Source organism: Anabrus simplex, chromosome 2 (genome assembly GCF_040414725.1).
Source record: "Anabrus simplex isolate iqAnaSimp1 chromosome 2, ASM4041472v1, whole genome shotgun sequence".
Classification (NCBI taxonomy): domain Eukaryota; kingdom Metazoa; phylum Arthropoda; class Insecta; order Orthoptera; family Tettigoniidae; genus Anabrus; species Anabrus simplex.
Genome location: NC_090266.1, coordinates 528329989 through 528356541, shown reverse-complemented (window position 1 = coordinate 528356541; position 26553 = coordinate 528329989). Strand labels below are relative to the sequence as shown.

General features: G+C 36.5%; 1 protein-coding gene across 3 annotated transcripts in view; it reads left to right on the top strand.

The window, feature by feature from the left end:
* The window catches only part of LOC136862909 (tetratricopeptide repeat protein 39B), a 545055-nt gene that overhangs the window by 55560 nt on the left and 462942 nt on the right, over positions 1-26553 (top strand). For all 3 annotated transcript variants that reach the window (XM_068226207.1, XM_068226205.1, XM_068226206.1), the window contains exon 3: positions 10170-10230. In XM_068226207.1, the coding sequence (XP_068082308.1) occupies positions 10204-10230 (27 nt within the window). In that variant the 5' untranslated portion in view covers positions 10170-10203. The remainder of the gene's footprint in view (positions 1-10169; positions 10231-26553) is intronic.

Genomic DNA, 26553 nt, shown 5'->3' with positions numbered 1-26553 from the left:
TTTTATATGATGAGGTGTACACCATAATAATTGTAATTGAGATATATGCTAAAAATCTTTTTACAATACGCTTTGTAGTAAAATGTATACAATTGTCAATTTTTGGTACAAATAAGTATAATATTTTTGTTTATACAGAATTTAATACATTATTAAAAATAGATGGGTATTGTAATCAAGTTTCATGAGGCTAAAAAACAGGTACTCAGTTATAAGTCGTTCCACAAAAGTATATACAATAATGGCGTTAGAACATCCTAATTGCTTCACTTTTATGTCCATGATTGTCATAATAAATTATGAAATGAGGTTGATTAATATAAAATGACCAAGGCTCTTGTTAAAACAGTGTGTCGATAAAGGATCTGATATAAAAACTCTATTTTAGTACTTTGCTTTTAATGCCAAGACACCAGCAATCTACAAACTCAACCTGCCTGCTTTGTTTAAATTGGCAATTACTATATTTTAATAATTATTTCTGTTAAGTACAAAGGCTGTATTCCAATTAGAATGTTCAAACACCATCATTTTATATACTTTTGTGGAACGACTTATAATTGAGTACCTGTTTTTTAGCCTCATGAAACTTGATTACAATACCCATCTATTTTTAATAATGTATTAAATTCTGTTTAAACAAGAATATTATACTGATTTGTACCAAAAATTGACAATTGTATACATTTTACTACAAAGCGTACTGTAAAAAGATTTTTAGCATATCTCTCAATTACAATTATTATGGTGTGCACCTCATCATATAAAACATACACCGATGTAATACGATTACCAGTTCACATTTATATAAACATTTTAGCCCTAATATGAATAATTTTGTAAATCATTGGTATGTTTTTACTAGAGATGTAAAATTTTAATGTATTTCTTATGTCTTTGTTTTCTTTTCTTGGCGGATGATGACATACAATTTTGTAGTAACTGGCCCGATATGACTAAATAAATGAAATGTGAAGATTTAACAGACTTGTAGAATCTATCACATAATTTTCTTCAGTATTGAATAGGTGGACCTTATAATTCCCTTGTTTATTTGTGAATGCTCTATACTTCCAATTAAATATTTAATTCTGTAAATGTAAAGGTTATTGGCGATTAACCAATTCAGTACAATCAAGCGAGATCTGAGGAAAGAGAGAATAAGCCAAAGACTATGAAATGTAAGAATTGAAGTGTGCTATTAGGTAATCTGATAAATAATTTGTAATTGATTCGTGAATGAATTGTTGTGTAGAAATTGAGCTATAGGGAGAATAATCATAATCCCAGTTGATTTATTAATGTCAATAGGATAAAATGTCATAATAAACTTTAAATAATACAAAGAGTAGGGTTAAATTGTGACATAAAGTGAGAATAGGAGTAAACCTTGCCCATAATTAGCTAGGAACTAGGGAGGCTAACGTATGACTTAAAAGGAACATAATTAAGAAGCTTATATAAAGCTTAAGCATTTAAATCATTGCTGATTCTAAATAAAATTTTGTAAAAATGTATAATAGTGTAGGTATGGTTTAGAATAGGAATGAAATAATATTCTGAGTTCTAAAGGAATAAATAAATTAAATAACAACAATGAGATTGAAAATGGAACTCTACTTGGTAATGAACTACTTTAAAGGAAGGGTGTTCAATTTCAGGAGTAATGTGTCATTGGCACAATATTGTTTATTAATGAAGAATTATGCACTTTCCGCTAATGTAAATTTTTTGATTTTACAGTCATTTTGATTCAACATCAATACCAAAAGTGGAGTATTTGAAGATAATGAATACAAAATTTGTTCAAAATATAATTCATGGAAAATTCAAGAAGCATATACTTGTAAATACGATTTTTCCTTATATTCAATGGTTTGAATTTAGAGGTTCACATATTTTTTTTGAATCGATTTCCAGATTTTTATGTTGTTAATAAATGTTCATTGTTGTTTTGTTGTGCATTTCATTGTGCCAGCTGTCACCTGTCCTGTCACCAGTGCCCTGCAAATATAAATTATTAAAAGATAATGTCCTGATATAGCGACTTCGGCTCTGCGAATGTTCCACCCGTGGGACTCTCGTGCAGCCGACTGAACGACCCCAGAAAAAGGGGACAGTATGTATATATTTCTCTCTTCACTTCTCCTGTGTTTATCCAGCTTTCCTCTTATCCTTCACTTCTGATGTCAAGACTAAAGATCTTGATGAGTGCAAATCCTGCCCTCCTGGTGAAGCTGGGAAGCAGAAACAAGCCTGTTGGAGGGTGAAACAAAATGGATGTAGAAGAAATGGGATTGATGATGGGAGAGCCTGTTCCTTTGAATACAGCAGTGCATAAGGATGTGGAGATTGTCCTTGTCCTTTTGTTATTTTCATTATTATCTTCCTTCTTTTTTCTAAGAAGGAAGCCATTTCCATTCCTTGTTTAATAGTGTGTTTTTTAGAGCGGTATTACAGTGTATTACAGTGTTCGACAGACTGAAAAGCTTTTAAGTTACATTTTTATGCTTATCTCCTCTTTTTGTGTCTCCCTCTTTTGATGCTGATCTATTATTGTATTTATCCTGTTATTTGTTCCTATTTCTGTAAATGACTTCATTTATCACTTGTTTCTTTCTTTCCATTACTAATATAGGCTACAGTATAAATTGCATTAGAATTTTTATTTAATCTAGTTTGCTTCTTACATTTCTGCTGATCATTTTAAAAAATCTGACCTCAGTGGAAGATTTTTGTGAAGTCCTGTATCTATATGGCTATGAATCAACAGTACATTTACATGGATTTTGCAATAGGAAGTTATTTAAGCAGTAATTACCTACATTAACTTTGACTTGTATGTAATTTCATAACAGCCTGAGGAGAGAATGGTTGGAATTTTCTTTTGATACATTGATGTTGCCATTAAGAAGTGTTGTTTGATATCTTGGCTGTAGCATAACATTTATGTCTTCATTCTATAACTTTTCAATTAATTCAGTGCTCCGAGGGACTGGCTGTGTGGTTTTGGGTCATGTTGCTGTGTTGCCGTCAACTTGCATTTGGGCGATAGTGAGTTCAAACCCCACTGTTGGCAGACCTGAAGATGGTTTTCTATGATTTCCCATTTTCACACCAGGGAAATGCTGGGCTCTACCTTAGTTAAGGCCATGGTCGCTTCCTTCCCAGTCCTAACCCTTTTCATTTCCCATCATCACCATAATACCTTTCTGTATTGGTGCAACATAAAACAAATAGTTAATAAATAAATAAATAAATAAATAAATAAATAAATAAATAAATAAATAAATAAATAAATAAATAAATAAGTTTGCAATGATCAGTGGCTATTATTTTACCTCACATATATTCTTGGTCCCTTGGTCCCCTGTTCCTTGTTCCTTAGGTATCTGGTTGACTTAGAAGACGTTTTCTACTGGATACCAAGTGTTTATTTAGGTATACAGATCAGTAGCAGCTTGGATCCCTACATCATTCAAGTTTGGAGTGACCTTGCATTTCTTTGATATAAGCAACTGTTCTTTTTTTAAGCGACTGCAGAATTTAACATGTAATGAAGTGGGGATTTCTCATTTCCTTTGAGGTTGACAGTGACCGACGTTGATATAATTATTATCTACTTCAAGAGTCAATGTAGGTAGTAATTATTAGCCCAAGGCAATGTGTGAAATACCAGGTTGTTCATTTAGACATGTTGAAAATTCTGATTTTCTGTCTTGAAATTTTAACTTCCTCTTTTGCAGCCGATTTTTCTTATTGTTATATAGCAATTTTCCTGTACAAAGCAGCCACCTCAGCTATTATGTTTTCAAAGTTATTTATTACTTTGTAGAGTTAACACCTAAAGTTTTCAAACTGATTCACACAGGTCACGGATTTCCTTATTTATTGTTGTTCAGCTTTAACACCTTGTACTTTTGATAGTTTTTGTGTTCATGTAATTGAGTTTAGAGTTATTTGGCCTACAAATATTGCTCCACATTGTCACACTTACTGCTTTACTCCTCCTTTGCTTTGTCCTATCCTCAAGTAATCTCTCAAATATGTCCCTTCCTAAATTAGGACACATTCTGTAATGTTCTTTATGGCATTAACCATCACAAATGATGTAATAATCATTGCCGGGCTGGGTAGTTGACATGGTAGACCGCTCGCCTTCTGAGCTCAGTTTGGCAGGTTTGATCCCAGCTCAGTCTGGTGGTATTTGAAGGTGCTCAAATACATCAGCCTCATGTCTGTAGATTTACTGGCATCTTAAAGAACTTCTGTGGGGAAAAATTTCCAGCACCTTTGTGTCTCCAAAAACTGTTGATGTAGTTATAGGGATGTAAGACCAGTAACATTATTATTGATATAATCATTGCTGGAAATAATTAATAATAATAATAATAATAATAATAATAATAATAATAATAATAATAATAATAATAATAATAATAATAATAATAAACTCTTTATTAATCATCATAATTAATAAAGATACAGCACACAAATTGTGTATGGTATAAACAAAGTTTGTCATATGTACTGTCACCTCTCGCTATTACAGTAGTTCATAGTGGATAATCCCCGGTTTTTGCATGTGATTACATGATATCGACTGCAATGCTCACTGCACAGCTTGCAAACACAGATTTCATCAGGGTCATGGAAGTACTCAGTGTTGCACAGTTTATGGTGATACCCATGGACCGCCATCGAGTTAACGAAATGTTGCATGTCTCGATTAGTCTTTGTCCATGTTCTAGTTATCATCGCCTCTGTTGAGTGGAAATCGGGCCAGATTTCTTCCCTCTTCTTCACTCTGTCCTGCAGTAATTTTTCCCAAGCGTCTGTGGATGGAAGCCCTCGTTTCATTCGGAGGTCCTCGATGAAGAAGGTCTCCTTTGCAAGCTCATAGGGAAGCCTTGATTTTAGTGTATTTTGATATTCCCAGTGTAGCTTTCAGGAAGCACAACTTGACTGCTTCAATTGTCTTCAGCTCAGCCAGACCCAGTTTATCCCATATAATATCCAGTCCACATGTAGCAATTGGTGCAATTTTCACATCGAATAGTTTCATAGCAGTTTCTAGTGAAAGCTTGGTAATTGTTTTAATATCATATATTGCTTTGGTGGCCGCCGTTGCCCTATACTTTATGTGAATTCTATAGGTTGTTGCTGTAGTTTGCATGGTCAGTCCTAGATACTTAAATGTATTGACAGTCTTGAGGACTGTAGATCCTAGGTATATCCTGTCACTTGTGGCCTCTCTGCCACCTTTCCGAAATGTAATTTTCACAGTTTTCTGTGTGTTAATTTTCATCTTGTTATCTTTTGCCTACCTGTATAGATTGTCTACAGCTTTTTGCACATCATGTAGGGAACTTGATCCATTGACCATGTCGTCTGCATATAAATATATTTTCAAATCCTATATTCCTTGCTGAGTAAGCTTTACCACATCATACGTCACAATATTAAACAACAAGGGGCTTAGTGGGTCTCCTTGGAGTACTCCGTTGGTCTCCATGATCAGTTTCTAAGTTGCAACTTGATCATCAATTTGAATGTAATTTGTTGTCAGTATGTTGTTTATCAGAGTCGTGAGCTTGTCTTTCCCCATTATGGCTTCCAGCTTCACGATTATTAATGGTCTGCTTAACGTGTCGAAAGTATTTCATTCCATTGCTGGAAATAACAATTTATTTTAAATTCAAAGCATACTCAGTAATTTGATTATAATCTTATGATCTTATAATCATTGTGGTATCATACATGCAATGATGGGAAGACTATAAGGAAAAAAGTAATTGAACTAAATTACAGTTATCTGATAAATATTTTACTCATTTCCAATTACAAGTTAATTTTTCAACAAGTAATCAGTAAAATTACAAGGACTTAATAGAACGGCTCTCTTAAGGAGATCACTGACATTCTTTTTGCTTGGGGCTGGAATTTTACCGAAGTTAGCAAAGAAAAATATGTTACTTCATTTTATATGGTCTTTTTTTTCTTTCTTTTTTTTTTTAGCAGAGAGAAAATAAGAGACTATCATCAATGAGACTAAACATGATACCTTGGAACTTCCAAATTTTTTAAAAAATTAATGACTTCTAGCATTTCAAGTAATCTGCCTGCCGTTTGGTTGTTAAAATTCTCATTGCATCTTTGCGTTTGCTGAAAAGATGCTCCACAGGGGCACTTGAAAGAGTATGTGTTTTTGTTTTGTTTTAAGAACATCCCCTTCTGTAACAGATATTGTATGATAAGTTTAATGTCTTTGGAAGTACTGGAGAGATAAGAAAATACTTCATCCAGGACTGGTGGAAGTTATTGGCTTTGCTGTAATAGAACTGAAAAAGTTATCTTCATCATCAATTTTTGCTTCCATGCGATGTGTATCGATTACAGTAAAACCTTGATCATCCATTCTAATGCTCGGGAAGGGGTGAACGGTTAGTAAAAAAAAAACACCCCGGATAATCCATACTACTAATTTTAATGGACTTTAAAATACATAAAATACATATCGTATAACCTTTAAATGCAGTGCATTAAACCCACTTTAAAACCAAAATGATGTCAAAGCTACAACAATACATACTAAATATTAGCACAAATTACCAGCAGACATTACCAGTGTCATTTAAGCTGCTTTAAAAAAAAATCCATTACTTTTTTTTTTTTTTTGCACTCTCCTACAACTTATTTTCTTCTTTATGTCCATTTTAAGCTTTCTAATTACAAGAATGTCTGAAAAATCCGTATTGTCCTCTTGTTCCAAGAATTCCATTAATGTTTCAGCCAACTCCAGTGTGGTCTGAAGCAGTATGTGATTGTTTGTGACACACTATTCTTCCCCATCCCCCTCACTTTCACTTGTCACTTCACAGCTGACTGCCGAGTTCCCATTTGCACTTTTATTTACTATTTCGCCATCAGGTAAAATGTGATGCCCAGGCAATACATCGTCAGTATGAAGCCACTCCTCAATGTTACTTTCATCCACTTCTCCAAAATGAATGTTATTTTCAATACTCTTCAGGATATCTTTGATCGTCAATCCCTCATTATTATCTTCATCAGTGAACCCATGAAAATCGTAGGCAAGCTCTTCGACATCAACATACAATTTTCTCCACGATCAAGTGATGTTCTGAGCTGTTACTAGATCCCATGCTTTCTGGGCAAGATAAAGCGCTTCTTTAAGATTGAGTTTTTTCCAGAACTCAACCAGCGATGTTTCTTCGGAAAGTAAGAGGCCTAGCAATTCCCACTTATAATTCTCCTTAAAGGTTGCGATGACACCTTGGTCCATCGGCTGAATTAATGAAGTTACATTAGGTGGCAAATAGGAAACAAAAATGTTTCCATCCTCTGATTTCAACTCTTTATCAGCAGGGTGAGAGGGTGCATTATCAAGAAAAAGGACGGCCTTTAATGGCAAGCCTTTGGACGCTAAGAAATCTCAAACCCACGGAGCGAACTTATTATGGAACCAATTTCTGAAAATATTGCGTGTCATCCATGTAGATTTGTTATGACAATAATTTACTGGGAAATATTTAATCACTGTTCTGTTGAAACAACGCAGATTTTTTGCTTTACCAACAGCAGCTAATTTTGATTTATGGTCGCCACCAGCGTTCGCACAGCACAAGATGGTAACGCGCTCTTTACTAGATTTGTGACCAGGAGCTGATTTCTCTTCAGCAGCTGCTAGAGTTTTACTGGGTAAGCACTTCCAATAAAGTCCAATTTCATTGGCATTGTATACTTGACTTGGAACGAAATTGTATCTCTCAGTTGTGCGCTTAAACTCATATCTAATGTTTTCTGCTGCACTGCTGTCACCACTTAGTTGCAATATTGTACATACTGACATATATGCCAATTCACGTTAAGACATGCCCCATTTGTATGTTACTAAATGCACATCATCATATGACATTCCTTTGACAGTGCAATTTAATCAAAGCTTCATCATATAAATATGTATTCATGGTTCAGCTGAAGATGACCTTGTATATGGGGTCGAAACCGGTCCTGTAGCTTAATATAAGCAATAAACAAGTATTGATTGGTGGAAATTCTTTCCTATTTTTAATTGTGACCACTTAGTTTTTCTCCTTCGATGTTTAATTCTCAAATGCCATGTCTGTCCTTAAATCTCTGTAGCCAACCATTGGACGCTGGTGAGGACCCTGAGAGCTCCATCTTTTTGTGAAAAATTTGTGCCTGCCTTGTTATCATAGGACCACTAATCTGTACACCTTCGTCTCTCTTTTGCTGAAACCACGTGAATAACGCAGTATTCAGTTCCTTTAAAGATGATGCTTTCATTGTTTTTCTTTTAGCAAGTCCATGCGAACTGTCAGAACTCACCGCAAACTGCAACATTTTGTCCTTATTCTTCATTAGGTCCCGCACTGTTGTCACACCCACACCGAACTCGGATGCTAAATTTGTGACTAGTTCACCTTTCTTTAACCGTTCAATTATATTAACTTTATTTTGTATGGTTAAAACTACACATTTTCTTTTTACTGCAGATTTTAATCTCAACATTTCTCAGCTGTTAGAACGGAAAATAAATGTTCAACTTTATCAGTCACTCTCACATTTCCTTACTTTGCACTACAGTACAGAATGTAGTCTACCTGTCTACTAATAGCGGAGGTTGATTATGACGGACTGCTAAGCTGGTTTCCGATTCCTGTGCATTGTGAAATATTTACGATGCAGTAGCCTGTGGTGAAAATATTTAACCTTGATAGAGAACGATATGAAAGATCTACGTACGGTACTCGGTGATGTTACACGCTACCAAATAAGTTGTAGGTATCGTTCTGAAATAGAAATGACCAGCATACCATACTCCACGCTCCGTGGGCTGGGAGAGGGCACACTACAGTACATTATTCGTCAACAATGGAATGGATAATAATGTTTGTGACTGTTGAATTTGAATAGCATCCCTTTTCTTTCATAACAGTTAAAAGTTAAATAATTTTACACAACATAAAATTACGTAGTAAAAAATGTATGAAGTCATGTCTTCATTGCCAATTGCTGGTCTATGCGTGTGTACATACAGTAGTTACTGTATGTTATGATCGTGGACTCAGGAGTCGGAGAGTCAATGTACAATCGCTCCAAAACAGAATACTGTATCAAGATACCTTGACGTCACGAGCCGGGCTGAGTGGTTTAGACGCTTGGCGATGGCTTTGTGACCCCAACTTGGCAGGTTCAATCCTAGCTCAGTCCGGTGGTATTTGAAGATGCTCAAATACATCAGTCTCATGTCGGTACATTTACTGGCACGTAAAAGAACTCCTGTGAGACAAAATTTTGGCACCTCGGTGTCTCCAAAAACCGTCAAAGTGGTTAGTGGTACGTAAAAGCAATAACATTATTATTATTATTATTATTATTATTATTATTATTATTATTATTATTAGTGACATCAAGAGTACACTCATTCAGTTTTGGAGCAACTGTACATTGCTTTTAAAAAATCAAGATTTTTTGTTTTTGGCTACAGATAATCCACAGAATGGTTAACTGAGGGACGGATAATCGAGGTTTTACTGTACTAGAATGTAAAGATTACAATTCTATTTCAAGAAGTAAATTAAGAGTTAAAATTACTCAAAGTTTTATTACAAGTAATTTGATTACATTTACTCAATGACTTCCCAACTCTACGTACATGGGAGTAGTGAAATGATTGCTGTTATGAACAAATGGAAGAGAGAAAGTCTGTATTAAGAATGGATTTATTTGGTGATGGAGTTATGCAAGTCAACTTACGACTAGGATATGTAGAAGATCAGCTAGATCCTGGAGTGTAGGACAAGCATATGAAGACTGAAAAGGTTGGTCTCACTATTTGATGATTTCATAGTGAGATGCATAAAAAGTCAAGAAGTCACAGTGCTGGTTGGACATAGATAATTGTAGAGATGTTTAGTTCACCCACAGAGATCTGCAGGCAAATACTTAAAGTCATTAATGCAAAATCAATATTGTATTTCTCATTTTGTAAATTTTTGTGTCGCTAAAAAATATTTACTTTTTCCTCTCTTTCTTTCTTTTTCTCTCTCTTAATTTCATGTGTCACTGTAGTGAGCAGTTATTGCTTTTCAGTTGACCAAATTATTCTATTTTTATTTCAGATTTTCTCAGAACCGAACCCTTCCATTTTTAAGTATGGAGAGTGTGGATGTAGACGATGATGTAAGTACTCATAGTTTCAAGGTTTTGGTGATTTCTATCTTATGTGAGTTCACATTCACCTATCAAGGAATGTTCATGGGCCCTAAATTCATTCCTCAGTCCTTGTATAACAAGTAAGAAACATTTTAGAAAATGGTTTCAGTATTAAAAGAAATTCATTTTTCTGTATTAGCATACACATTTAGTTTTTTAAATTCTTGAATATACTGTGATACAATTAAATGATTATTGCTATACTTTTAGATAACATTTATTATTTAATAAAAATTTCACACTATCAGACTATATTAAATTAACAAACATAGTACACAAGTTAAATGCCATAAAGAGGCACATCAGTTGCACAAAAATGAGACATTAAAACAAACCAACAGAGTGCATTTGCTAGCTAATTTGACAACCACAGACTTTCTGATGCATAGAGTGGCACAGGAAGAAACCACCCACCACTCTTTTGCTTGCCACTCTTAGCAGCTGTCTTGTACTACTGCTTTCAGGAGTTACAGTATATTGAGGATGTCATTTTTTGCACAGAAATGAAGGAAGATTTTTTTATTTTTCACAGAAAGAAGGAAGGTATTTTTGTTATATGTATTTGTAACAGGAAATTTGTGAATGTAGATCAATACCACATAATGCAAAGATTGAATGTATAGTTACAAACAAAGCATTCCAACACAAAGAATGGTAACTCAAAACAGAAACAATACAATTTGAAATGAACTGATCATTTATCTTTTTAATTGTATTTTGCTGAAGATTTTGCATCTTTTAAATAATTTTGAATCCATTTTTTGAATTACATAAAATTCTTTCAATACTGGTACCTGCCAAAGTTCACAGCCGTCTAAAGTTCAGCTGTTATTAGTTCAGAAGAGCATTAGTTTCTCACATCATTCCACTTGTAATACGTTAATGAAAACATTGAAAATATGACCATAAATGATGAGTAAAAATCCAACTACTGCACTTAGAATGAAGATATTAGGTACACATATTGTTGAAATTTTAGCATAGAAACTAACACACTTCAAAATGTAATTTCCCTCAAACTTAATACTGTCTTGTAAACAGGCGAAAAATGTATAAAATAAATTGTGTGGTTTTGGGAGAAAAGAAAACCAACGGCACATAGCAGGTGGCAACACCACTTGCAGTAGACCACTACTGTATGTAAGGCAGAAGCATGTAAACCACAGTTAGAACCAGGTGTGCTTAGGAAGAGAGGAATAGATGTGAAAAACAAGTTATGCATGTAAACACGGAACATCAACCCAGTTTATTATCGCACCAGGATCTTACCATGAAAGCATTTTCTTCACAGTTTTTTAAACTGCAGCTTCCTGATACATGAAAATGAACAATAAGTGTACGTAATATCCTCATTCAAAGTGCAGTAGTTGGATTTTTACTCACCATTTTTGGCCTTAACTCTGCCAGCACTTGCATGGCCAAACTTACCGTACAGAATCTTGCATGGGAACCCCACAACTTTCCTGCTTCTGATTTTATAGAACTCTATAACAATTAAGGTAAAAGTAGTTAGTTAATGAGTTTCAGAGTTCTTTCTATCTTGAGTTATTGAAAAGGTAATTTTGAACACCTCTCTGTAGTTTGCCAACCTGAAAGTGCATTTTAGTAAAATGAAAGACAGAAATTATGTTTAAATGTTATATCAGCTCAATTCCTATCAGACCATGCATCTTATTTGAACATAATAATAATAATAATAATAATAATAATAATAATAATAATAATAATAATAATAATAATAATAATAATAATTGTACTGCTTCAAATGAAGCGCCTTGAAGAATGCCATCTACAACTAATACGCGCAACAACTAATACTAGAAGTTTGGACATTTCCCTACAGATGTCTCTACTATAAATTTATGTTGGCATGGTGTGAAGATTGACTACTAAAATTATTAAGTAATTTTGTATTCCTAGGTTTCCTAAACTGAATTGATTATTCCTTGTTTTTGGTGTGTTAAAGTTTACAACAATTCTATATCTGCCTGCCAATTTCAAATGTTGACCAATAGAGAATTTTTTATATTTATTTTTCAGCCAATAAGACTTGTCTTGTATCTGTTTAACTACCCAATGAAAATTAGGGGTGTGTCGGGCTTTAGCCAATAGTTTTCTGGAGCCTTCCTCTCGGGTATATACGCTGGCACATTTTTCGAGCCAGGTGGTCTTATTCTTCGCTCCAGTCTTTGTTCATCGTGGAGACATCAAACAGCTCAAGGTAATGGCAGTCCTGGTTTAATTAAGTGATAGTCTTTGAAAGCTAGCTCGAGGGGAAGGTCTCCAATCTGCAATAATGTAACTTCGATTTTCTAAAAATGTAAATTTCAAAACTTCTAATGTAAATCTCAAACAAACCAAAGGAACTTGAACATAATCAGGGAATAGAGAGTGAAATACCCTCTCGCTTTCCCTATCAACTTAATTTTGAGGTGACTATGATTTTGTAACCGTTTTTAATCTCTGTAACTTAAATATTTTTTCCATCTAGTTACCTCAGTAGTATAGGATTAGCCTCTGTAACTTTGGGCTATAAGCCCAAATAGGGTTTTAAATTTTCATTTCGATTTTCAAGGAGTGTGAGTGTCCACCTCCTCACCATTTTGAGTTTTGAGCCAGTAACTTAACCTGTTGTTTTTCACAAAGGTCTGGTACAATGGGTACTCGATACCCCTGTTAAACATTTTCATTCCTTTAATGTTAAGATGTTAGACAGTAAATGCTGTTTGAATTGTAAAATGTATCAAGTGATAAATATCATTATTGATCCGTATTGAAGATACTATATGTAGGATGCTAAATAGTTTATTATGTCACCTGTTCAATACATTAGAAATTTTAAACATTTAGGGATTTTATAATAAAATTCTTCCGGGCTGTTATGCCGTGGTCCACTCCTCTCGCTTCTCCCAGACGTTTCGACTACTGCTGCGGTAGTCATCTTCTGTGGCGTCGTGTAGATACGCTCTCCTGTATCCCGCTGGCGACTGAAAAAGTTGTTTGGGAAGCAGCTGTATTTATATGTAAGTGTGTGGCCTCCAATTGGTTCGCGCTGTGCAAACCGACATCTGATTGACTATCTGAAAGCACGACCTCCGATTGGGTCGCGCCAAGCAGCTTGAGGTTTGGTTGGCTATCTAAGCACGCGACCTCTGATTGGTTTGCGCCGGGCATGGATTCTGACTGGGTCACTCCGAGAAGTCTGTCGTCTGATTGGATCTCGGAGTGCACGACCTCCGATTGGGTCGTGCCGAGCAATGGAACCTCTGGTTGGTTGACTGTAATGTCCCTGATCTTAGTAAACTTCGGCCGTACGTTATATAAAGGGGTGTACCAGACCTTGCTGAGTTTCAGTCCTTCCTCCTTTCTATTAAAGTTATCGGGATGTTTATGTATTTCGATTGCTTTCCTGTAGAGACGGGCGTGAAAGTGGGATGTTGTGGTCAGTATGTCAGTATCCTCGTAACGGATCTCATGATTTCCGTCAAGCAGTGCATGCGCCGCTACTGCTGATTTGTCGTATTGCCCCAAGCGACAATTCCTTTTGTGCTCTGTCAGGCGAGTATTGACACTTCTGCCAGTCGTGCCAATATAAACAGCTCCACAGCTGCACTGTATCCTATAGACCCCAGTAGATGTTAAAGGGTCACGTGGATCTTTGGCAGAACGTAACATGTTTCGTAGCTGTTGGGTCGGCTGAAAAATGGTTTTAACTTCGTGACGTTCAAGGAGCCTTCCAATACGATCTGTGACGTCCCGTATATACGGCAAATAAGTGACACCTTTCTTCCTGGGTTCTTCTTGCTTACTATTCGCTGGCTGTCTTCTGGGGTGGAGTGCTCTCCTGACCTCTTGTACCGTGTAGCCATTGGTTTGTAAGGCTAGATCAAGATGCCGTAGTTCCTTCTCAATGTACTCTGGTTCACAGACACGAAGGGCGCGATCCACCAAAGTCTTCATCATGGCGCGCTTCTGCCCAGGATGGTGATTCGAATTTTTGTTTAAATATCGGTCTGTGTGTGTTGGTTTTCGGTATACTTGATGCCCTAGGGATCCATCATTCTTCCTCTTCACCAGCACGTCCAGGAAAGCTAATTCTCCATCCTTTTCCTTCTCCACAGTGAATTGTATACGAGGATGAATACTGTTCAGATGTGTAAGAAAACCGTCAAGTGCCTCCTCTCCATGTCCCCATATTACAAAAGTGTCATCAACAAAGCGGAACCAACAGCTGGGTTTATTTACAGCAGTCTGCAGGGCTTCCTCTTCAAAGAACTCCATATAAAAATTAGCAATAACAGGGCTAAGTGGGCTTTCTATGGCAGCACCGTCTGTCTGTTCATAAAATTCATGTTTCCATTGGAAAAATGTCATCGTAAGTACATGTTCAAATAAAACTATTGTCTTCTCTGCAAAGAGATGTTGAATATGTTCAAGAGTATCCTTGATTGGTACCATAGTGAACAGCGAGACGACGTCAAAACTAACAAGTATATCCCCCGGTTGGACTTGTAAGTGTCACAATCTGTTTATGAAATGGGCCGAGTCTCTGATGTGTGAGTCCTTAGTCCCTACGTAAGGTTTCAGTAAATTGCTTAACTTACTTATGAAGTCGCAAAATATTTAAGTGGGCTTCCCATGGCAACACCGTCTGTCTGTTCATAAAATTCATGTTTCCATTGGAAAAATGTCATCGTAAGTACATGTTCAAATAAAACTATTGTCTCCTCTGCAAAGAGATGTTGAATATGTTCAAGAGTATCCTTGATTGGTACCATAGTGAACAGCGAGATGACTTCATATTTCTCGGAAGCAGGCTCAAGACTCCCCTCAGGCCTTCTACATTCCACGTTCTTATATTAGTCCCTGGTTGCCGGGCCTCTGAACTTCCAGGGTTGCCGAAAGGGCTGACATATTACATTTTCTGGCCAGAACTTTCCATCGTAGACTGTTTCTAGGTCTTGCATTGGAATGCCTATTTTGAAGGCTCTGCTTCCTATTTTGTCACTCACCAGGTTGCAGTATATTTTCCCTTTTACTCCGTTTTCCTTCAAGTATTCTATGATAGCTTCCTCCGTCGTATCTTTGTCCAGTTTTCCCACGTATAACCAGGCATATCGTTCTGCTGCCTTTATTTTACTTTCCCCTTGTCTCATTCCCATTTTTCTTCCGTTCACTTCTTTTACTGTCTCGTTTTCCCGTTGTTTGTTCCCGCCTCTCACCGCTGTTGTCCACTCCCTATCCTGGTTCTCTAGTTTACTTTTATCATTTACTGGTGTTCTAGGTTGCCTTGTTGCTCGCTTCCACTCTTCCTCCTATTATATTTATTTCGGCCTCGTTGGGTCGTTCTTGCTGGCCTCTGCGCTCTTTTCTTTTTACCTTTGTCTCTGTTACGCCATGTGTTTGAGCTGGTTCCTGTCTTTGTGTCACCATTATTTTCATTTCCTCTTTTATCATCATCTTTATATTATAAGTTCACAGTTTAGAATCTCCTTTAAAAATAAAGAAACGCGTATATTTTTGTTTTTGGAAAATCCCAATAGCAGGCGTGAAAAGGGGTGAAAAATGGGTTGAACACCTTTAATGAGGATACATATATCTCAGAAACTGAAGATATTACAGACCTGAAAATTGGTATATGGGATCGCCTTTAAAAATAAAGAAACATGTATTTTTTTTGTTTTTGGAAAATCCAAATAGGGGGGTAAAAGGGGGTGGATTTTTAAAATAGTGTAGGCCTATCTATATCTCAAAACATTAAAAGATTGCAGATGTAAAAATTGATACTTAGAATCTCCTTTAAAAATAAAGGAACATGTTTTTTTGTTTTCTGTAAATCCCAATAGGAGGGGTGAAAAAGTGTGAATAAGGGGTTGAATGCCTTTAATGAGGATACTTACATCTCAGAAACTGAAGATAATACAGACCTGAAAACTGGTATATGGGATCTCCTTCAAAAATAAACCATTTATTTTTGTTTTTGGAAAATCCAATTAATTGGGGTTCAACAGAAGTTACAAATTGGGGTGAATTTTTAGAAAGATTATATCTGCAGTATATCTTAAAACCTAAAATGTTACAGACATAAAAACTGGTATTTATAATCTCCTGTTAAAGTAAAGAAACATAGGTGATTTGTTTTTGGAAACTCCACTTAAGAGGAAATAAAAAGGGGATGAATTTTAAAATGAGAACACAGTATATCTAAAAAACTTAACATGTTACAGAAGTGAAAAATGGTATTTTTATCTCTATTATAAATAAAGAAATGTGTATTTTTAGTTTTTGGAAAAACCACTTGGGTGGGGGGTGAAAGTGACTGAAAATGGGGTTGAATTCTTTTAATTAGGATACTGATATCTCAAAAACTGATGTTACAGAAGTGAAATTAGGTATTTGGAATCTGCTTTGAAAGTAAGGAAACACGTATTCTTGGAAAATCCAATGAAGTTGGGCGGGGGCGGGGAGCGAGGCAAAAGAATTTAAAAATTAATTAATTTCTTACATCTAATAAAAACTATAGTTGTTATAGACATGAAAACTTGTTTTCAGATCTCTTTTAAAAACAAATGAAAACACGGTTTGGGAGGCGGGGAATCATCTTGGGGGGCGGGAGTGAAAAGGTGTTGAATTCCTTTCATGAGGACACATATCTCAAAAGGTAAAGATGTTAGAGTCATGATAATTGATTTTTAGAAGATCCTTTACCATAAGGAAAGAAACATTTTTTCCAAAAAATTCACTTGGGGGGGGGGAGAGTGTGAAAGGAACTGAAAAAACATGAATTATTTTTATGGGGATACTTATATCTCAAAACTGAAGGTAACAGATGTGAACATTGGTATTTGGAATCTCCTTTAAACTTAAAGAAACATGCCTTCTTTTGGGGGGGGGGGGGGGGTGGAATCAACTTAATGGTGGTGGGGTGAAAAAGGAGGTGAGACCAATTGATTTTACTGTTCATTTTGTACTTATAAGGAGCCTCTGTGGCTGAGGTGGCAGCGCGCCGGCGTTTCACCGCTGGGTTCCGTGGTTCAAATCCCGGTCACTCCATGTGAGATTTGTCCTGGACTAAGAGGAGGTGGGACAGGACTTTGTCTGGGTAGTCCGGTTTTCTCCGTCATCATTAATTCCAGCAACACTCTCCAATATAAGTTCATTTCATTTGTCATTCATTAATCATTGCCCCAGAGGAGTGCGACAGGCTTCGGCAGCCAGCATAATTCCTATCCTCGCTGCTAGATGGCGGCTTTATTCATTCCATTCCTGACCCGGTCGAATGACTGGAAACAGGCTGTGGATTTTCAATGTACTAATTTTGATCCTAAAGCGATCATTTTTAATCTTTCCTGGGTTCGTTTTCAAGAAGCATCTTTTCCTTTGGAGAACGTTCTTAGATTACAGTAGATTCTCCTGGCATATAAATAAAAATTTAAACACATTTGAAATGAAGTGTAGGAATGAGATTGACCGTGCAGTTGTTCACCTCTATAATTAGGTCTATCGTATCTCTAGAAATCCTGCGCAGTTGTCTACGTACGACAGTGGTGCTGGTCACATTTTCAGCAATGACAATGGCAGCAGATGTAATTTACCGCCAAGTAGCAGTCTTTCATCATGCTGTGGGGTCCAGAACATGTATAATAATAATAATAATAATAATAATAATGTTCTGGACCGTCGTCATACTGTTCAGACGGCGCTGGAAACGGGTCCTGGACGGCTAATGACTACGAATGCAGGCCGGCCGCGGGTTCAGTATCGCCAAGGCATCCAAGATGACACCACGCTGGATCTCCTCAAGGTTTTGATCCATATTAAAAATGCTTATAGGAAGAGATGGCAAAGATTTAGGGACCCAACTGACCGGGTGGATTACCTGGACCTACCCCGGGAAGTATGAAATCGATTGCTGGAAAGGAAGATTGAAAAACGGGAGGAACATTGTCCTAATTTCTCAGAAAATGAATCAGATCGCGAATTTTGGTGGATTCTCTCAGAAAACCAGTCAGATTGCGAATTTCGGCGGATTATATATAAAACGTTAAGCATTCAATTATAATATGAATTTCAGTATAATACCGTAGCGAAGCACGGGTATCTTGCTAGTATATATATATTTACATGGAAGCATTTTGGGCAGATAGGGTATAAGTGTCTGGCACCAATGTTCATAACAATAATTAATGCCGTTCGTTGACAATCACAGTTTGACAGAGCAACTAGACAGTGATATTGACATTATTCTATTGAACAGCTGGGAAATTACAAGCTTATAATACATATTTACAAGGGAGCAGTTTGGGGAGAAGGGATACGAAATGTCTGGCACCAATGTGCATCACATTATTTCTGCCGTTGGTTGATGATTTCAGTATTGACAAGGCAACTACACAGTAATATGCAGTGTGGTTTGACCTGAGTTCATAACTATTGGAATGCTAGGAAAAATATTCCAACGTTTTTTAAGATTGCCAGATGAGGTTCTATTAGGTGATAGTCATACTGGAAGCTATATGGTTGAAGTCCCGGGTTCGTGAATATGGATGCATAAGCAACGGTGAATTTGGCTAGCGTGGAAGGAAACTTGTTTGGGTGTCGTAATGTTTAGGCATATTTTTGGTGTAGTCGAAATGAAAGGTCATTGCTTACATGGCGCATTGTGATTGGCAACAACAACGGCAGTTATTTGTTGATAATTGTATTTGCAGGGAACATGTTGCGGGGTTAGAATCTTTCACTTAATGAGTTTTGTTAACTTCTTGATACTATGAGTGCTGTGTGAAAAATACCAGCGTGAGAATGGTAGATGAGACTTTAAACAGAGGTATTGTCATAAATGAAAACATGAAGAACATCAAGACGAAGTTTTTTTTTTTGTGATGCTGGCCTAGTGAAATAGAATGGAGTTGTTTTTGACATAATCCGCAGTGGAGGGATTAAATGAGAAAGTACACTACTACAGAGTCAGAGCGTCATTGCTAGGACAAGACATCTTCATTTCTCTTTGTGAAGTGGAGCTGTAGTGGCACGCCATGTTGGTGCCGGTGCGTGCTGGATTCTAGCGCGTTGTTAAAAGATGTGGTGGATGGAGTGGAAGTTATCTGTAATCGAGATGTTATTATTAAATTGGTGTTTAAAGAAAAGATCTTTTTTTTTTTTTTTTTTTTCCTGCTAGTTGTTTTACGTCGCACCGACACAGATAGGTCTTACGGCGACGATGGGACAGGAAAGGGCTAGGAGTGGGAAGGAAGCGGCCGTGGCCTTAATTAAGGTATAGCCCCAGCATTTGCCTGGTGTGAAAATGGGAAACCACGGAAAACCATTTTCAGGGCTGCTGCTACTACTATCATGGCTGGTACTATCTCCCGAATACTGGATACTGGCCGTACTTAAGCGACTGCAGCTATCGAGCTCGGTAAGAAAAGATCTAGGTAAGTAAAGAAGAGTAAATGTTAGTGTTACATACCCAATGTGCTGCTGAGAAGTTACTTGTTCGTGAGTGTTGACTGACTTTGAAGGAAGCTCAGCCGGTATTCCGCGCATGAGTTTGTGCATTTGGCGGAAGGTTGGGGAGGAGCATTTGCGAGGGAGGAGCATGGGCTGTGTGACAAAAGCCGACAAAGGTAATACAACTGTACTCACGAACAAACAAGACTACATCAGAAAAACTGTAGAATTCTTTTCCGACACTGCCTACACCATCGTCAACAAAGATCCTATATTAAAAGTACAACGCAGTTTGAAAACCCTTCTCAAAAATTCAACTTTCCTCCTAAATGACCATGAAATCTTTAAACTAATCAATATGAATCCAACGTTACTCACAACCAAAGGCTTACCCAAAACCCACAAAAAAGACATCCCCATCTGACCAATTTTTAACAGTAGAGGCAGTCCAACATACAAAACATCAAGAGTTCTGCACTACTTCCTCAAAAAACGTTACAAATTCAACAACATAAACCCCATTAAGGACTCAAATGACCTATGGAAACCTTAAATAAATTTACACTGCTACCAAACCACATTCTATGTTCCTTTGACATCACTAACATGTATCCGTACATCCCACTCACTGAAACCATCATCATCATTGAATACAACCTCTCCAAACACAGTGGACTAAGCAAATTTGAAATCGAAGAGTTTATTAAAATACCAACTTTTGTATTGAACAATAATTACTTCACATTCAACAACAAGATATACCACCAGAAAGGCTTAGCTATGGGAGACCTTATTTCTGGAATTCTAGCGAACATCTACATGCACAATTTAGAAAATAAAATAATAAATAACATTTTCATCTTTGGCTCCGTTATGTTGACGACACTTAAATCATCATCCACAAACAATGCTATAGCAGCGACAACATCCTCAAATTTTTAAGCAATTTGGACAATAATATGAAATTCACAAAGGAAGATGAGAACAACAGCTCTATTAACTTTTTAGACATCAACATCACATGAATGGAGAACAAATTTGAATTTCTATCAATCAATCAATACTGATCTGCATTTAGGGCAGCTGCCCAGGTGGCAGATTCCCTATCTGTTGTTTTCCTAGCCTTTTCTTAAATTATTTCAAAGAAATTGGAAATTTATTGTACATCTCCCTTGGTAAGTTATTCCAATCCCTAACTCCCCTTCCTATGAATGAATATTTGCCCCAATTTGTACTCTTGAATTCCAATTTTATCTTCATATTGTGATCTTTCCTACTTTTAAAGACGCACTCAAACTTATTTGTCTACTAATGTCATTCCATGGCATCTCTCCGCTGACAGCTCGGAACATACCACTTATTGTTTGCAAGTAATCAGCTTCATTTTCTGTATCAAAATCTAATCAGAGAGAGTTACAATAATTGAAAATCATCCACCTTTTTGATACTTTTTATTTGCCTTTTAGCAAATTTTTATTTGTAAACAGTACATGTTTTGTTCTCACTTGGGAACATCTTCAGCTGTTGTTAAGCTTAGGTGAATCGCTAAGTTTTTGAACATATTATTTGCAAGTACATTGATTCTCTTAAAGACTATTAGAATACAAAATAAATTTAAAATTATGTTAAAACAATGTGGGGGTTAATGGGTTAATGAAATGAGACTGGATGATTACATAGTTGGTCAGCTTAAAAACTATATCTATTCATTGGAATAGTTGTTAAAAGTTTCACTTTGTTGCATTAAAAATGTCTGTTTGTCTTCCGGTTAAAAGGTTTTAAAAATTATTGACTTCATGACACTGTTCAAATTGTTGTTGAATGTATTTCACTCCTTCCAGGTAAGCTGTTATTTATTATGAGCTTGCTTAAAGTGCCCTGAATTAAGTCTAATGCGGAACTTTGAAGCTGATTGCTGGTCAATTTTTGGGAAGGGAGCTTCGTCTCAATTTCTGAAATGAAATGAAATAAGGAAATAGGAATTTGTTTTTGTAATGAAAACATGTGTCTTTACATAATAACTTAATGTATAAAATGGTTCTTTACCATGCTGTTGTTAGACTCCAATTCTACTGTGACCCTGGAGGGGGAACGTTTGATGCTGCTTTACGTCTAGTATAGTAATGGTGTGTGTGTTCCGTTGTTTGCTCCTACTTTCGAGGAGGCAAGGCTGCAGAGAGGGGAGGAGGCGTGGCGCTTACTGTAATGGCTTCGGCTTTAGAAGGGGTGGGGAGAGGGGATGTACAAAATGGCAGAGCGGAGGCTCGGTCTTATTTATCCTTTTACTGTCTGTATTGTTTCTTTTGCCTAAAGTTTCAAGACTTGATAATATCCCTTCAAATATAGGGTTTCTATTGTCAATTATTTCATTCAGGTTATTGTCCTGATTGCTTTTTTGTTCTAAATAAATATATAGATTTTCTAATGTATTTAGAAGAGCTCCTTTGTTTATTTTATGCAATATAGTTAAATCTTGCTCTATGGTTATGAACTGATGTCCGGTTGAACTCATGTGTTGGCCCGTCGCGGATTTTTTAAAATGTCTTTCAACATTGACATGTTCTAGGTATCTTACAGTAAAACTGCGCCCTGTTTGTCTGACATAACTTTTTTCACATTGATGACACTTCAATTTGTAAACTCCTGATTCAGAATGTTTGTTTTTTCCTAGGGAATTAACGCTATTGTAATTAAAGGATTTTTGCTTTGTATTATTGCTGGTTGAATACGCGATCTTATAGTTATATTTTCTAAACAAATTGGTTACTGTATATAAGTTGGGGTTATTGAACGTGAACTTGGCGTATTTGTCTTTCTTTTTTATTACGGGTGTTAGATTAGTTTGTAATTTCTGTTTGAATTTACCGATTATTTTGTTTATTATTTTTAGTTCAAAACCGTTGTATTGGGCTTGTTTGCAAATAAAGAGCAGTTCTTTTTCTCGTTCTGTGTGTGTAAGGGGTATATTAAACGCTCTATATATGTAACTGTAGTAAGCTGACCTTTTTTGCGATTCCGGGTGCAATGAGTAGTTCTTTATTGTAATGGGAGTAAAAGTGGGTTTTCTGTGTATCTTGAAGACAAACTCTTCCTTTTTCCGTGTTATATTTATGTCTAAAAAATTTATGGAACATTCTATTTCTTTTTCTACTGTAAACTTTATTCTAGAATCAAGTGTATTTAATTTATTGAGGATATCGTCACTGTTGTTCACTCTTCGGTCTATTACGGCAAAAGTGTCGTCTACAAAGCGTATCCATAAATTGAGACCTTCTATTTGTCCTATTATTTTGGTATGTTCGAGGTAATCAAGATAAATATTGGCTAAAATGCCCAAAGTGGGAGCACCCATTGGGAGGCCTTCCTGTCTATATATCTTTTTATTGAAAGTTAAGTAATTGTGTTTCATAATGAATTTGAGTATATTAATGAAATCTTCTACTTCTGGTAGGCTGAGTTGTTTATGTTCTATTAGATTCTTCCTGATAATTTTTATTGTTTCGTCCACTGGAATATTTGTATACATGTCCTTGATATCAAAGGAACATGTTACTTGATGTGGTGTTAATTTAAAGTTTTTGAGTACTTTGCAAAAATCTACAGAATTTTTTATTGGTGTCTTGTTGTGAAAAACATAATGTTTGGTTAGGAATCTATGTACTTATTGCGATGTTTTATAAGTAGGACTATTACGGAATTTCATTACTGGTCTTATGGGAATTCCTTCTTTATGTAACAAAACATATTTTTTAACAAAAACTCTGTCAACCGAAGAAATAACTGCTACGCAGGCTCAGGTATTTACAGACTCAGTTGTTCGCAGTGTAATTGTTCGTACATCAGACAAACTGGCCGAAGTTTCCAAACTCTATATTTAGAACACTACAATGCCCAGAAACATAATAAATTTTCCGCAAAGAGTACCCACATGAGGGACACTGGCCACCACTTCACCACAATAGAACAAGATTTAAAAATCCTAAAAAGAGTTGAGAAAGGCAGACTAATGACTGAATTTGAGAACCTATACATCTTTCTAGGCAGACACTTCAATAAAGACAAAAACCTCAACGATCTAATAGATATAAAAAGCCCCCTTTATGATCAAATTCCTACTTTACTTCAAAAAGTGAATTTTCAAGGCAACAACTTTTCTAAAATCTTTAATACCACATCAACTAACTCTCCCAACATGTTGATAGACACCACCATCTCTCCTACCTCCCCCATTCCTACCAATTCCTCCTTACGCAAAGACAGCAAGCCCATAACTCCTCTCTCCCAAGCACTTCCCTCTCCATTACGACCCCATGGATACAATACGAGAAGTAAAAAACAAAAGACCTTGAAAAACACAACACCCAACACAAATAAATAACATCTCAAGTGCAATAGAAAAAAGACATCAACACTATCCACGTAATTTTCGAGACCATACACCCCCCCCCCTCTTTTTTCAATCTCAATGCCATATCAACCAACACTCCCAACACATTACAAGCTCGCCCCTCCACTCTACCTCCCACCTTACCGTCAACTGTCCTCTGCACATGAACTTTGCCCATGCTCCTCTCTCCCAAATACCCCTCCCCTCCTCTGTCAAACGCACAAACACATGCGCGGAATACCGGCTGAGGTTCCTTCATAGTCAGTCAACACTCACGGACAAGTAGCTTCTCAGCGGCACATTGGGTATGTCAGTTAAATTGAAATAACATAGTTCAACCTATTCAATACAAATAAATAAGAAATGTAGTGTTACATTTCTATTTAATTAGAAGCAGAGGTGGTACCGGTTTTGACCCCAATCTGGGTCATCATCAGCCAAATAAAACGAAAAAAACAATGCATAGGTAAATAAGAAATTAAAGAATGAGTCTTTCACAGAAACAGTTGAAGAGGCAAAATAAGATAGTGGGGATTGGCACTGTGCGATTTTGAAACGTAAAGTCTAGAAGAAGCAGATCAGTCACTTATATGAAGTAAGGCGCAATCTTCTGAATAGTAGCACAAACCACGTAAAGTTCGGCACTGTCTTTAAATGTTTACGAGAAGAGGTGAACAGTTAAGTGAACCAGCAACTATATATTATCAGGCATGAAGTCACAACACAATTTAATAAATATGAAGTCCCAAGATTGTGTAGACGAGTTGCTTGATTGAAGCAAATTGCTAGCTCCTGAAGATCAGCGCAACATACTCAATGTCCGGCACTGTGCTTTCAAATGCTGACGGAACTCGTTGAATAGCTTGATGATCCAGTCTGTAATTGTTTCGGTTGCGAAAATGTATATATATATATATTGTACCGGGAACGCCGCTACGAGAGAAGTCCGAAGTATGTTTGTTGAACTTCGCGCGAGGTGGAAGGTAGGCAGCCCGCCGATCGCAGTGACGTACCCAGCGAGTGACGTGGCCTCCGTAAGCCAGCTATATGCAACCATATATGGTAATGTTCCAGCTTACCCTCAAAAGTACATTTTGCGCTACTTTATCGCTATTTCGACACTGCCATCTTAAAAACCATTACAATGGACGTAATCTGTCAAGATTTCAAGAAAATCCACCGAGTATTATAGGAGTTATAAGGGTAGATAATACCCGGGTTCTAGACACTTCCACGCGGATGGGTATAAAAGGAGGACCACCCGACCTACGAATTCAGTATCTGTCACTCCGCTGTCTCTGTGACACGGGTGACAGGAGGAGTATTGTGTGTGTCGAACTTCTAGTTGACAGTCTTCGAAATCCAAGTATTGGAACTTCGATATTTTCTCTAAGTGTTGTGTCGGGACTTTATCATATTCTTGAAGTGCCTGATTGGGACTTTGTTATTTTCTGCGTGTTGTGATTGGACTTTGATATTTTCTTAAAGTGCCATATAGGAACTTCGTTATTTTTCTGAAGCGTCTCATTGGAACTTATTTATTTTTGCCAAGTGTCGCGGTAAGACTTTATTATTTTCTTAAGGTGACATACTTCAACATCGTCGTCGGAACTTTATTTTCTTCGAGTGTCGTGTTGGGACTTTAATATTTTGACACATCGGAACTTTATTTTCTTCGAGTGTCTTGTTGGGACTTTAATATTTTGACACATCGGAACTTTGTTATTTCTACACATTGGAACTTCGTTATTTTTTTGAAGTGCCACATAGGGACTTAGTTATTCGACGACGATTGAAAGGACTTTGAATTTTCACGAGTGTTGTGTACCACAGGGAACTTACGTTTTGAACTTATTCGAACTTGTATTTTGTGAATCAATTTCTGGAACATTGAAATTTTCCGAGCGTGAATGATATGACTTGTTTTCCCAAGTGCCTCATTAAATTTACGTCTTGTAAAGCTGTGAAACTTAGGGGACGTTCAACATTACGTTTAATTGCAAAATATGCAATACTTTCCAAGTGCTGCACTGGGACTTGTGTTTTGATTCTTATCCTCGTTAAAGACTGTGACAATTCAGAATATGCATGTCGCGTTCCCAGAAAGCCTCGAACTTTCCAATAGTTCGAGTGAATCCATAATTTATGAAGTCAGACTTTTTCTTTCAAATATCATTTTCTTTAATGGCTATTGACGAAACAAGACAGTTTCCGAGTGCTATTTATTCAGTTCATTGCCAATGTGTTTTAAATCTTCAGAAACTATGCATTAAGAACTGCGGTGACTGTAATCCTCTAGAACATTCCAATTTACAGTAAACTTGCGTTATGAACTTGCATTTCTACCGTTACAAAGTCAAAATCATCTTGTTCTTCGAGTGATTATTCCAGAACGTTTTGATTTAATATCTAGAGTGCAGTAACCATAATTAAAAGGTCATATCTGTTCAGAC